Below are 13311 nucleotides of genomic sequence, written 5' to 3'. Positions count from 1 at the left end.
GTAATTTACTGTTTTTAAACAATTATTTACTGAGCCCCTTCTACATGCCAGGCATCAAATTATAAAGTGGGAATAAAAACAATAAAACAATCCCTGCTCCTATGGGTTTAAAATCTCGTTGAAGAGAGAGACAAGTATTAGGCAAATGTCTAGCAGAGGAACTGACAATAAATATATTTTTAAAAGAAGGCAAGGACATGAGAGGAATATCCATTCCAGGGCTAGGAGGTCAGGTAAGGCTTCAATAAAGAGATGCCAGAGATGATTCCTAAAGAACTAGTCGAGTTAGCCAGGAGAAAGGGCAGGGTAAACTAGAAGAAGAAATCTCAAGCAAAAGGAGGAAGAAATGCATTGGCCTCAGAAATGAGACACTGTATGGAGTGTTTGAGAAACTGCTCAGTCGGAACACAATGCTATATAGAGTTCTGAGACAATGAGGCTAGAAAGTAAGTAGGAGCCAGACTGATAGAGGATTTGACTATTATACTAAGTGAGTGAAATCTTGCCTGTAATAGGGAACCACTGCAGGATTTCCAGAAGGATAATGACATGATGAGATTTACATTTCAGATGTATCACTTTGACTTCACTGTGGAGAGTGAAGCAGTGAAGCTCAACATTGGAGGACAGTTAGAAGCCAGTTGAAATCATTTAGGTGACAGATGCTGGTGGCTTAGGTTAGGCTATTAAGGAAGGAGAGGATTGGATGGACTTGAGAGATATGTAACAAGTACAGCTGGGACGTCTCAGTGATTGATTGAATAGAAGAGAAAGAGGGAAGTTGGAGATGGATTTCTGAGTTAGGCAAATGCATGGTGGTGTGGCATTTACAAGGATAAAAAAGAGAGAAGAGGCAAGGTGGGGGTTCTGTTTTGAATTTTTGTTTTGATGTTTGTGGGGGAACTAGGAGAGTATTAGAAATTATGAGTCTTATCTGCACTAGTTGAGTTTTGTGTGTCTAGGGATCTCTGAAAGGTAATTGAATATATAGGTCTGAGGCTAAGGACAAAGATCTGAGCTTATACACATATTTAAGAGATTGCATTTTGTATCATTTGAAGCCATCAGATAGAGAAAAGCACCAATATCAGTAGCCTAAGGAAAACCAAAATTTGTGGGATGAGCTGATTAAAAACAAATAAAGAAAAACATGAAGAATGCATAACCAAAGAAGGAGGGAGGAAACCAGGAAAGCACATGATCACAAATGTCAAGGGAAGAAAATATTTTAAGTGGGAGCAAGCAGTCAACAAAGCCAAGTGTCGCAGAGTATAAACTGGTATAGTCTTTTTGGATAACAATTCAACACAACTATTAAAGTGTTTCATCCTCAAGTCTATTTCTCAATATTTAATCAAGAAAAAGGTGAGTGCACCTATAATTTCCAATGAGAAAAATTAAAGGACAGTTCACAAAAGTAAAAAAAAAAAAAAAAGAAAAAGAAACAAAGAATGTAAATATCCAAAAATAGAGGATTGAATAGAATATAATAGACTGAGCTTCTTGATTATTTCATAGAACTTATGGAGAACAAAGTATATCTACATGGGAAAGACTAAGAAATATTAAGTACAAAAAAGAGCCAGTTACAGACGATATAGACATAATAGTAGTAGTTATTTTTTAATTTATTTCTCTATGTATATATAATTGTAAAAAAAGGTATAGAAAAAAATCTGGAAGAGTATACACCAAACTTAAGTCCACTAGTTAATTCTATGAAGAAAGTTTGTATTTGGTTAGGTATGTGGCCAATAGGGCCTTTTGCTTCATCTGTATTATTTAATTTGTTTTTACAATGAAAATGTGTCCATGCATTAGTTATATGACTAAAAGCATATTTTTAAATCCAGGCGCAGTGGCTCAAGCCTGTAATCATAGCACTTTGGGAAGCTGAGGCAGGAGGATTGCTTGAGGTCAGGAGTTTGAGACTAGCCTGAGCAAGAGTGTTAGCCCATTTCTACAAAAAATAGAAAAAAAAACTAGCTGGGAATGGTGGTCCACACCTGTAGTCCCAGCTGCTTGGAGGCTGAGGCAGAATTGCTTGAGCCTAGGAGTTTGAGGTTGCAGTGTGCTATGATGATGCCATTGTACTCTAGCCTGGGCAACAGAGACTCTCTACCCCACACCTCCCAAAAAATTTAAAATCCTATCAAATATATATTTTTAAATAAATCAAGTAAAATTAACATAGAGAATATCCACTTATCAATTAATGGGTCTTTAGTAATTTAATAAGAATGGGCTTGAAAGTATAAAGAAGACAGAAGATAAAATACAATGAATTAAGACAAAATGAGAGAAAAAACAGTAGACATATGATAACACAGAAAGCCCAGTAATGAACAAGAAGAACAAAGAAGTCAAGGTGAGATTTTTCATGACATGGAGGAGAAAAATAATAATCTCAGGAAACCTGGTTGCTTACCCACAGCTTAAAATAAAAATTGGAGGTCACAATGCTAATGAACCATTACAAAATTTAGTATCTGTATAAGGGATAAGGGATAACAATGGCAAGGCCCAGAGTAACAGGAATAATTCATTAAAAAGTCAAATCAATAAAGTTTAGAAGAGAAATATGATTTAGAGAAGGATCTAGGCAGCATATCAAAGCTAATAATCAAAGAGGTAGAAGGAAAAGGTGGTACAGAGTTTTCAAAATATCTTAGGGTTATTATATAAAAGGCTGACACTAGATCCATACAAACAAGTGGTCTAACAGCCAGATGAGAAATGTTGGGTACTACCAAGAATCACCACAATGAGCTGATACATGACCTGGTACAAGAACAAGACTATGTATTAGTATTGGTTGTAATGTTTAGGTAATGGCATATGTTTATTGTTGTGTATCAGTTAGAAGTTGGAAGTAAAGCATATTGTCAGAAATGCATACCATCATTCACTGTCATTCTACATGTAAGAGGTAATAAATGATGAAGCACCATTTTAACTATATTATAGATATTCTGAAGAATTTTTTTCAGCATTGAAAAAATAAGAATTACTGGGGAGTAGGTTATAAACTGAAATTTCTTTTGGAACCAAAACAAGAATGTCCCCAAATGCCTCTGTTCTGAAGGAAACCAAATATCTCTCAGTGGCCAGGCCCTCCTGGAAAATTCTTGGAGGAAAGATAAGTGCTAACAACTAGCTGTAACTTCTTAGGGGATGATTCATCCAGAACAATAAGCTACTATTACATGGGGGCTACTCAGATTCTGGTTAAAGAAAGAACATGATGAACCCTAGGCTTGGGATGGTCCCCGTAAACAAGCAACTTTGAACCACAGTAAAATTGTTCATGCCTTTTAAAAGACAATGCACAGCAATACTACATTTCATTGTGGGGAGTGGGGTGGGCATTACAACATGAGAGCTGAAAGGGAAGAGGTTGGAATTTTCTGAGTGTAGCCTTTGAAGCAATATTTGCTGACACCTACTTAGGAAGTCATCCATTTTGGGGCCTCACATGTTTTGTCACACCTATTTAAATTACATTAGAAACCAAAATACCCTTTTGTATTAACAGTCCTCACCTTAAGAGTTCTACCTGTAGAACAGGCAAATTCCTCCTTTGACTTATCCTACAGGCTGCCTTCTGAGAATCAGAAGAGAACAACCAACTTCGATCATTTGAACATGGAGCATCCACTAACACCTAGAGAGAAAAAAGGACAAATGATGCAAATATACACTGACAACGTATTCTTAGGCACAAAGAGATAGAGAAGCTATGTAAAACACGACAAATAGCAAATAAATAAAAACATTTCTTTTGAAACTGAAAATATACCACGGTAAGTTTATTTTTTATTTTTCAAAATATCTGTTCAGCATTCCAGTGGTATAGTCTTTATTACATTTCCTCAGTAACACTTTTCAGAAAATTTTCCTATTTATTTTCGGTGTTTAGGTTTTTTTTTTTTCTTTTTGAGGGGGAAATTAAAGTCTACTAATGATATTTCATATTCTTGATGAATGCAGAAAAACTTTTACAAAAGTTACTCTTTGTAAACAGCCATTACTATATTTCTGAATTCTCAGCATTTATTTTAAGAATAAAATTCAGTTGACTAAAATGACCTCTTTTTCTTCATCTTTCATACTCTCATATAAAATGTTACTGAATTAAAGCAATACAGTGCACGTTTGTGTACTGCCCCAAATAACATCTGATCTTTACCTGAGTACCTGGAAATATAAAACATTATATAATCCCCAGTCCCAATGTTATAACTTCCTTTGAACCATGCTGCCCATCAAATGAAAACTGCTTCCATGTTCACTTTATCAAAATTTCCCAGAGTACTGAGAAACTGTATCAGGCTCTGTCTGGGAGCAGATGGAAACTAACAACGACACAACAACATAATTAGTGGTATTACTGGGAGTCCATCAGTTTGTCACAGTGTAATAAAAGTACCTTGTCAAATGTTTCAGGCTGGACATCTCCCATTTCTCTGCCATCCAATTCAGACACTTTAATTGCATTTATCAAAGGCTGTGGGATGAAAGATTCTAATGTCTGCCTCAGCCACCTCAATCTCAGACTATCATATTCATTACAATGAAGATAACCTAAAGATAAGGGATTAAAAAGTTTCAAATGAAGGCAATAGAGATGTTAAATTTCTACTTTTCAGCAAATAAATTTCTGAAAGAAATCAATCATAATTATGCAGAAATGGGCCTCAGGGAAACACTATAATTATCTTCTGCTTTAAAAACAGAAATACATATATTTATACACACACACACACACACTACATAAAACATTTACAATAGTCATGCCTACATTGCCTCTCAGAAGCTCTCAGCATTTACTCAATCATGTTTAATTTGGGAGGCAAAGCCTACAAGGATTATGGATCTGTAAAGATATACTATCCAACCAATACCTCAGACACAGTTCTCACTCTAAAGTACTAACTCTTTATGAACAAAGAACAATACAGCACATCTTCATTTTAAATGAAGGAAGGTAAAGTAGTATGTGGAAAAAAGCAAGTGCTATGTGCTCTACAGTAAGAAAGACACGGATTTAAATTATGAGCTGGGACTTTGGAGAAGTTACTTAGCTCTTCAAGAGTCTCAGTTTCCTTATCTATAAAATGGGAATTGTACCTAGCTACTTCACAGATTGGTTGTTAAGATTAAATGTGATAACTTTAGTAACATACTGAGCATAGTACTGTAAAAATAGTAATAACAAATGTTTATAATAATTACTAACAATTCTTGCATCCTCTTTATGTGCTAGGCATTGTTCTAAGCACTTTACATGTGGTAATACATTTACTCCTCACAAACGTATGAGTTAGATACTGCTATTATTTCTGCCTTACTGATGAGGAAAACTGAGGCCACGAGAGGTTAGGGACCTTGCCTAACTTAGTTCCAGAGCTGTACCTATTCCTTAAGCAGTACTGCATACTGCTTCTCAATATAGAGGACATTCAGCAAATTATTCTGCTCCTAGTGAAACAGTTTTTTTTTTAATTTAAATATATATATTTTTAAATATATATACAATATATATTAGATATGTATGTATATGTATATATATGCAAACATATTTTTAAATGCATAATGACACAAAGGCAGACATTAAAAATTACCTGAAACCACTTGTCTTCAGATAACCTACATTTAACATTTTGATAAATAATCATACCATATTTCTTTATATATATCCTCACATAAAAAATTTTAAATAAATGGAATTAAATGATATTTTTGGTAGTGTCAGTTTTCTCTCTATTCTTCATCTACCCCCTCCACTAGCTGCCCCATCAAAAGTAACCCATGTTGGCCAGGCGCGGTGGCTCACGCCTGTAATCCTAGCACTCTGGGAGGCCGAGGCGGGCGGATTGCTCGAGGTCAGGAGTTCAAAACCAGCCTGAGCAAGAGCGAGACCCCGTCTCTACTATAAATACAAAGAAATTAATTGGCCAACTAATATATATAGAAAAAACTAGCTGGGCCTGGTGGTACATGCCTGTAGTCCCAGCTACCCGGGAAGCTAAGGCAGCAGGATTGCTTGAGCCTAGGAGTTTGAGGTTGCTGTGAGCTAGGCTGATGCCATGGCACTCACTCTAGCCTGGGCAACAAAGCAAGACTCTGTCTCAAAAAAAAAAAGTAACCCATGTTATTAACCTGACATATATATACCAACATACCAGATTGTATTATACACACTTCTGTGTCTCCTTATTCTCCACATACATCAATACCTCAAAGGAAATAGTCCCAAGTCAATTGGCAGAGATAAAAATAATTTTTAAAGGTTGATAAATAGTACAAAGAACAGATGTATCATCCTTTATTCAACCATTCCCCTACTTTTCTGTGTTCACACTGTTGTAACTAATAACATCACTCAGTAAACATCTTACATGGTATGCTTTACATGGTCCTTACATGGTATGCTTTTATTGTTATGGGACAGCACCACAGCAATGAATAGGCTTGAGGAATTTTTAGTTTTAGTAAATACTACCAATTCATTTCAACAACCCCCCACAAGAAGTGTTATTGTTAGTATGATACGGGCTATGATGTCATTGTATATTCCTTGATCAGTAACAGTCTTTTCATTTTACTACTGGCCATTTGGTTTTGCTTCTCTGTTAGCTGCCTATTTTTATCCTTTGCCTACTTTTTTCCCATTGTACCATTTATATTTTTCTTATTAACCAGTAAGATAGTTTCATATTATAAATATTAAACTTTTATCTGCCATCTGGTTTGCAAATGTTTTCTAAATTACCTTCTGAATTTCTTTGTATCTTTTGTATAAGTTTTGCAATTTGTTTTGGCATATTATGGGGGTACAGATTTTAAGGTTTCAATAAATGCCCTTTCCCCCCTCCCCCCACAAGTCTGAGTTTCCAGCATGACCATCCCCCACATGGTGCACATCTCACTCATTATGTATGTATATACCCGCCCCTTCCCCCCTCCCACCTGCCCAATACCCTATTACTGTAGTACCTATGTGTCCACTTAGGTGCTGCTCAGTTAATACCAGTTTGCTGGTGAGTATATGTGGTGCTTGTTTTTCCATTCTTGGGATACTTCACTTAGTAGTATGGGGTCCAGCTCTAACCAGGAAAATATAAGATATGCTATATCACCGTTGTTTCTTAGAGCTGAATAGTACTCCATGGTATACATATACCACATTTTATTAATCCATTCTTGGATTGATAGGCACTTGGGCTGTTTCCACAGCCTTGCAATTATGAATTGTGCTGCTATAAACATTCAAGTGCAGGTGTCTTTTTTGTAGAGTGTCATTGGATCTTTTGGGTGGATGCCCAGCAATGGGATTGCTGGATCAAATGGTAGATTCACTTGTATTGCTTTAAGGTATCTCCATATTGCTTTCCACAGAGGTTGAACTGGTTTGCAGTGACACCAGCAGTGTAGGAGTGTTCCTCTCTCTCTGCATCCACGCCAGCATCTATTGTTCGGAGACTTTTTGATAAAGGCCATTCTCACTGGAGTTAAGTGATATCTCATTGTGGTTTTGATTTGCATTTCCCTGATGATTAGAGATGTTGAGCATTTTTTCATATGTTTGTTGACCATTCTTCTGTCTTCTTTAGAAAAGTTTCTGTTCAAGTCCTTTGCCCACTTTTTAATAGGGTTATTTGATTTTTTTCTTGCTGATGTTCGTGAGTTCTAAGTATATTCTAGTTATTAGCCCATTATCAGATGCGTAGTATGCAAAAATTTTCTCCTATTCTGTAAGTTGTCTGTTTACTTTCATGAATCATACCACCCTTTTATAATTTCTAGGTTTTTTTGTTTTATTTAAGGTAGTCTTCTCAATCATTTTCAGATCTGATTCAACTAAACATTTAGACTCACACAGGCCACATTTGTTATCACACTACACAGGACAGGAACCACAGCTTTCTAAGAGGGCAGGGTGAGCCATTCTTCCTTCCCACATTCACACAGGTAGTAATTCAAGTGCAAAATAAGACTCCCATTGAGGCAGGTGCAGGATCTGTCCTGTTTTAAAAGCCTCATGTACAACAGGAACCAAAATTTCTAACAACTACCTAGGCACAGCTTCAGGGTCCTCATGGAGACACGTGTAGTTATAAGAATCACTGCACTCAAGAAAACTCAAAGCATGCCATCTCTCTTAGATCTCTAGGGTTTATTTATTCTTTCTCCCAGTGTACATGCAGTTTACCAATCAGGGTCATTTTTATCATAAGCAATGTCATCTAGAAACACTGTGATACTACTCTCTGTCAGGTTACCAAGAAAATAATGCTAGAGAACTAACTAAAAGTCACATTATAAAGTACCGGGAAAAATTTTTTGTAAAGCTTCCGCTCAAATACATAAAGGTGTTTATATGTTGATTTGTGGTTTTTTTTCTGACTGACACTACAGCCTAGGCAATATAGTGAGACCCTGTCTCTAAAAATAATTTTTTTTTTTTTTTAATTTGCCATGTGTGGTGACTCAGGCCTATAGTCCCAGCTACTTGGAAGACAAAGGTGGGAGGATTACTTGAGGCCAGGAGATTGAGACCAGCCTGGGTGACACAGAGAGACCCAATCTCTTAAAAAACAACAATAACAACAACAGCAAAAACTTTTAATGACTTCCTATCATCCACTGAATAAAATTCAAACATCTAGTCTTTAATTCAAGATCCACAATAGCACTCAAGACAATCTTTCAATTTTAATCTTCCACTATTTCACCTATATACTCTGTGTTCCACCAAGCTTGATTGACTATTCCATTTCCCAAACATACTTTGTACCTCTCTTGTAGTATTTACCATATTTTATTTTATGACAGGTGTTTATGTTCATGGCTTACTTTTTCTACTACCAGGGCTCCAGATTTCTATATGAGAGGAGCTCAGAAGGTAGAAACAGTTTTGTTAGAAAGAGGAGAGGAGAAGAAAATAATCTTAAAGCACATCTGCAGAGAGACTACACATTTTTATATTTAGTTTGCATGTTTATTTTGGTTGGCTTTTGGAGGATTCATTAATGGAGCTTAAGTAGGTGTCTAAAAGCCCTTGTCAAAGCCTGAAATCACTAGAAAACATTGTAAGACAAAAGTTGATGTTATGGAAGGGGTGCAATTCTAGGGAAGAAAAAGAAAAAATGAAGTAAATCATGGAAGATGGTACACTGATATGATTTGCAATCAAGCTGGTTACAGCTTTGGTCAGTCTCTCAGGATATCTCTACAGTCTGAAATTACAGAGCCTTGGGAAGAAAATGTGGGGAAGATTAGAGTGGGGAGGACAAACAATCTGCTTGCAGCTTCTCGTCTCCTTTCTCTCCTTGGTTAAAGTCCACTCCAAGAGTTAATAACTCCCACCCTACGTTGGGTTTCTGTACCTAGCCCCTCTAAGCAATTGCTAAAAAAGCAAAACAGCACCCAAGGTCAGGTATCACAAGCACATAGGTGTGATGATCTCTGCTTGTCACCTGGCACCCATTATGAGGCTTCTCAATTTGTGGCAGTGGTAGCATTAGCAGCAGACAACTGCATGAATGGCTTCAGCCTTTTGCTAGGGTTTCTGCAGTCTCTCAAATCAATTCAAGGAGTTTCAGCCTTGAATTGAGGGCTAGGACTAAAGATGAAGATAAGCACATCTGCGGTGATGTATAAACTGGTTCTAAAATAGCCCCTGGCTGGGCGAGGTGGCTCTCGCCTGTAATCCTAGCACTCTGGGAGGCCAAGGCGGGTAGATCACTCAAGGTCAGGAGTTCGAATCCAGCCTGAGGAAGAGCGAGACCCCCATCTCTACTAAAATAGAAAGAAATTAATTGGCCTACTAAAAATATATAGAAAAAAATTAGCCGGGCATGGTGGCGCATGCCTGTAGTCCCAGCTACTCGGGAGGCTGAGACAGTAGGATTGCCTGGGTCCAGGAGTTTGAGGTTGCTGTGAGCTAGGCTAACGCCACTACACTCACTCTAGCCTGGGCAACAAAGTGAGACTCTGTCTCAACAAAAATAAAATAGCCCCGAAATCACATCTTGTGTCCACCACCGCCTACCAGATAATAAGAGCCTTAAAGGACAGAATCATGTCTTACTTATCTTTCATTCCATTTTTCTTTTTTGGTTTAAATATTTTATAATCTATTTCTATTATTTTAGCAGTAACCTGAAAAATTTTAACATGCATACATTTAAAAAACATAAATTAAGTCTATTTCACTATCTTTTCTAAAAGATAAAAGAATCTCATAACACTTTCTCCTAACTTAGATGCTACTTGTATTGTATATTTGGGTTTCATTTGGGCTTACATTTTTTTACCCCACAAAACATTATTATTGTCTTCTACAGCCAAAGATGGTTAGATTCTCCCCACATATTTCCCACCTTCTTTCTTCTTCATTCTTTTGTAGCTCCTAACTTCCATCTTGGATGGCTTTCTTTTTTCCTAAAGTACATCTTTTCGAATTGTTGGTGACAAACTCTGAATCAATTTCTCTCTCCCCCCCCCCACGCCCCCACAACACATCTAAAAAAAAAAGAATGCCTATTTCATTTTTGCTTTTCAGGGATATTTTGACTGAGTATATTTCTGGATTGACAGTCATGTTTTCTTGGCACACTGAAAACATCATTCCTCTGAATGCTGGTTTCTCTTGTTACTCTCATGTTAACCCTCCGTCTAGCTGTTGTTCCTTTGAAGGTAAAGTGTTAATTCTCTCTGGCTACTATTAAGATCTTCTCTTTATTTTCAGTGTTCTGCAACTTCACTATAATGGCCTACATTGAGTTACCTGTGGTTACGAAATTTCAGAGGGTACTTTCTCTCCTTCTCTCCCAGGACCAAGGTTGAAGATAGGCAGTTTTCTTTGCAGTCTTTTGGAGAGGGCAATTTCTTCCTTTACCTTATATGGAAAGCATAGCCACTTTGGAGTCCCAGCTTTATGTGAGTGACTTTCCTATTAGATGCTCTACGTGGCTCTGGCTTTTTTTTTATTATTATTATTCTTGCATTTCTCAAAGCAATGAACATCAACCTGAAAGTTTTTCATGTTAAGCAAATGCTCTCAAGTCAAAAGCCTGCTTCAGTACTCAATTTACCTTCAAGGTTCCCACTATCACTTAGATTTTGGTCACTCAGTATTTAAAGATTATTGATGCATTTTAAAAGACTTTGGTTTTCTTTCATATCATATCCTATATTTTAAGTTGTTTTCTTGGGGGTGGTGGTTAGGGTACCTAGTCTGTCACACCACAGGAAACAGTATGTGCATACTAAATGTGGATAACTTGATTTGAAACATGGCATTATAATAAAGAATATTTAAATCACTACCACTGAAAATCAGGGCAGCTTTTCATTAAATTATAGCTTTAGTCAAGATTCTCAATTCAGAATTTTAAAATAGCTCCAAGCATGTTTTGCTTAGATGTAGATTTTATTTGAAATGGTCTTAGGTTTGGTTAAACTTTTAAAAATATGCAATATAAAGTGTCACAATGAAAGTTTCATATATATACTAGTACTTACTACATTAAGATAATTAATTTTGTGCTTAAATTGTTAAAAATAAATCAAGTTGATATTTTTCCATCTAAATAGGAAAGTGGGTGAATTTAATAAATTCCTAAAAAAGTCACTGAGGCTTTAGTATCTGCACATGGCAGCCGTTGGTCCAAGGAAAGGAAAGGAAACTGGTAGTTTCATTTATTCATTTATTTCAGTATACCTAACTTGGAAAAAAATACTTTTACCTTATTTCTTCTGAGCCATAAGCTATAATTATAACTGTTTTCTACTGTGAACTAAAATAAAATCTTAAGTGCCCCCTGCGCCCCTACCAGCTGAATAAACTTCCTTTCAGCCAAAAGACTCCCAACAAAACCTTAAAACTGAGTTCCTGGCCATGAATAGAGGAAGGTCTGGCATGCTTTATTATACCTCCTTCCAATAGGAGTTTAGATACAACAACTGACCAGTATTAATTTTAAAACAGAGATCATAAAATTGATAAATCAGACTCTTTGTGACAATAAGATATAAAATTAATAACAGGACTTAAGGGCATGCAGGAGAAAGGTTATAACACCTGCAGGTCATCAATTTGCTTAACAGATCACTTATATTGGGGCTTGTCTCTGATTAACAGACTTCCTTATCTTAACCTATAACATTCCAAGCCTTTAGACAAAGCTTTATTTCTTTAAGCAATTACAAATCAAAGAATCTTTGAACCCATTTATAACCTGTAATACCCCCCACCCACCTTCAAGATGTCTCACCTTTTCAGGCCAAACCAATGTGCTGATTTATAACTTTACGGACAATTCCTGTCTCTCTAAAATGTATAAAACCAAACTGTAACCCAACTGCCTTAGGACCACTTGCTCACGATTTCTTGGGTATGGTTCCCTGAACCACAGTCACACATGTTGGCTCAGAACAAATCACTTTAAGTTATTTTACAGGGTTTGAGTTTTTTCAATTAACAATAAGTTCCTTTCAATGTCAAAACTAGGATAATGATATTGTCCTGTATCCTAAAAGTGCTAAGAAGGCTAATGGTAAGACTCTTTGAACTACATGTAAACAATGTTACAAATTTACAAAACGGCAATAATGAATTTTTTAAATTTAGCTGACATTAGATTAAAATGCACTTGAGAATACAACCACTTTAAGGTTCTAGTTTATTAAGGTATTTATTATGGCCTAGACATAGTGCGAGTTGAAGCAGACACAAAGATAAGTAAGAACCTGCTCTATGCTCAAGATGACTAACAGAATTGTCTAACAGAAGCAACTAGACCGGTCAACAGGTGAGTGTCACTGGGAGACCTTGGAATAGAGTCAACAGTGTAACAGAGGGAACACCCTCAAAAAGGGTAAAAATGTTTTATAAGCTGTCTCTTTAAAACTTCCTCCACTCTTTTTGGGAATTAAAACCTGCATCCCTGCCTCAGGCCAGTAATCAGGAGAGGCAGGGAAAATCCTTTGCTCTTTGTACCACAAGAGATGGCTCAACAGAACTCTGTGGTGGAGGTGAGGAGATTGTTTTCCCAGGAGATGGGATGGATCAGCATTATCAACTATAGTTAAACAGCAATAGCCTGAAGCTGAAAACCCTCCCTTTAAAAGCTCCATATTTCTGCTTATAGTTAGGAAAATTGATACTTTAAGACAGGAGTCTGCCATTCTCCTCATTTGTCAGCAAATTAATAAATCTTTTTTTCCTTCTCCTCAAACCACTTGTCCTCATTCTTCTGATGCAGCATTGGGGATAAGTACCAAACTTATGATGTGACCTCA

General features: G+C 36.6%; 1 protein-coding gene across 1 annotated transcript in view; it reads right to left on the bottom strand.

Annotated features, from left to right (window-relative positions):
• NSUN3 (NOP2/Sun RNA methyltransferase 3) overlaps positions 1-13311 on the bottom strand; it is a 59894-nt gene that overhangs the window by 31047 nt on the left and 15536 nt on the right. Inside the window, exons 4-5 of the mRNA XM_012760985.3 lie at positions 4430-4584; positions 3543-3664 (exon numbers count right to left, since the gene is read on the bottom strand). Of these exons, the coding sequence (XP_012616439.2) occupies positions 3543-3664; positions 4430-4584 (277 nt within the window). The remainder of the gene's footprint in view (positions 1-3542; positions 3665-4429; positions 4585-13311) is intronic.

The sequence above is a fragment of the Microcebus murinus genome, chromosome 1 (genome assembly GCF_040939455.1).
Source record: "Microcebus murinus isolate Inina chromosome 1, M.murinus_Inina_mat1.0, whole genome shotgun sequence".
NCBI classification, from domain to species: domain Eukaryota; kingdom Metazoa; phylum Chordata; class Mammalia; order Primates; family Cheirogaleidae; genus Microcebus; species Microcebus murinus.
Note: the sequence above shows the minus strand (reverse complement) of the source record. Positions and strands in the feature narration are given on the sequence as shown.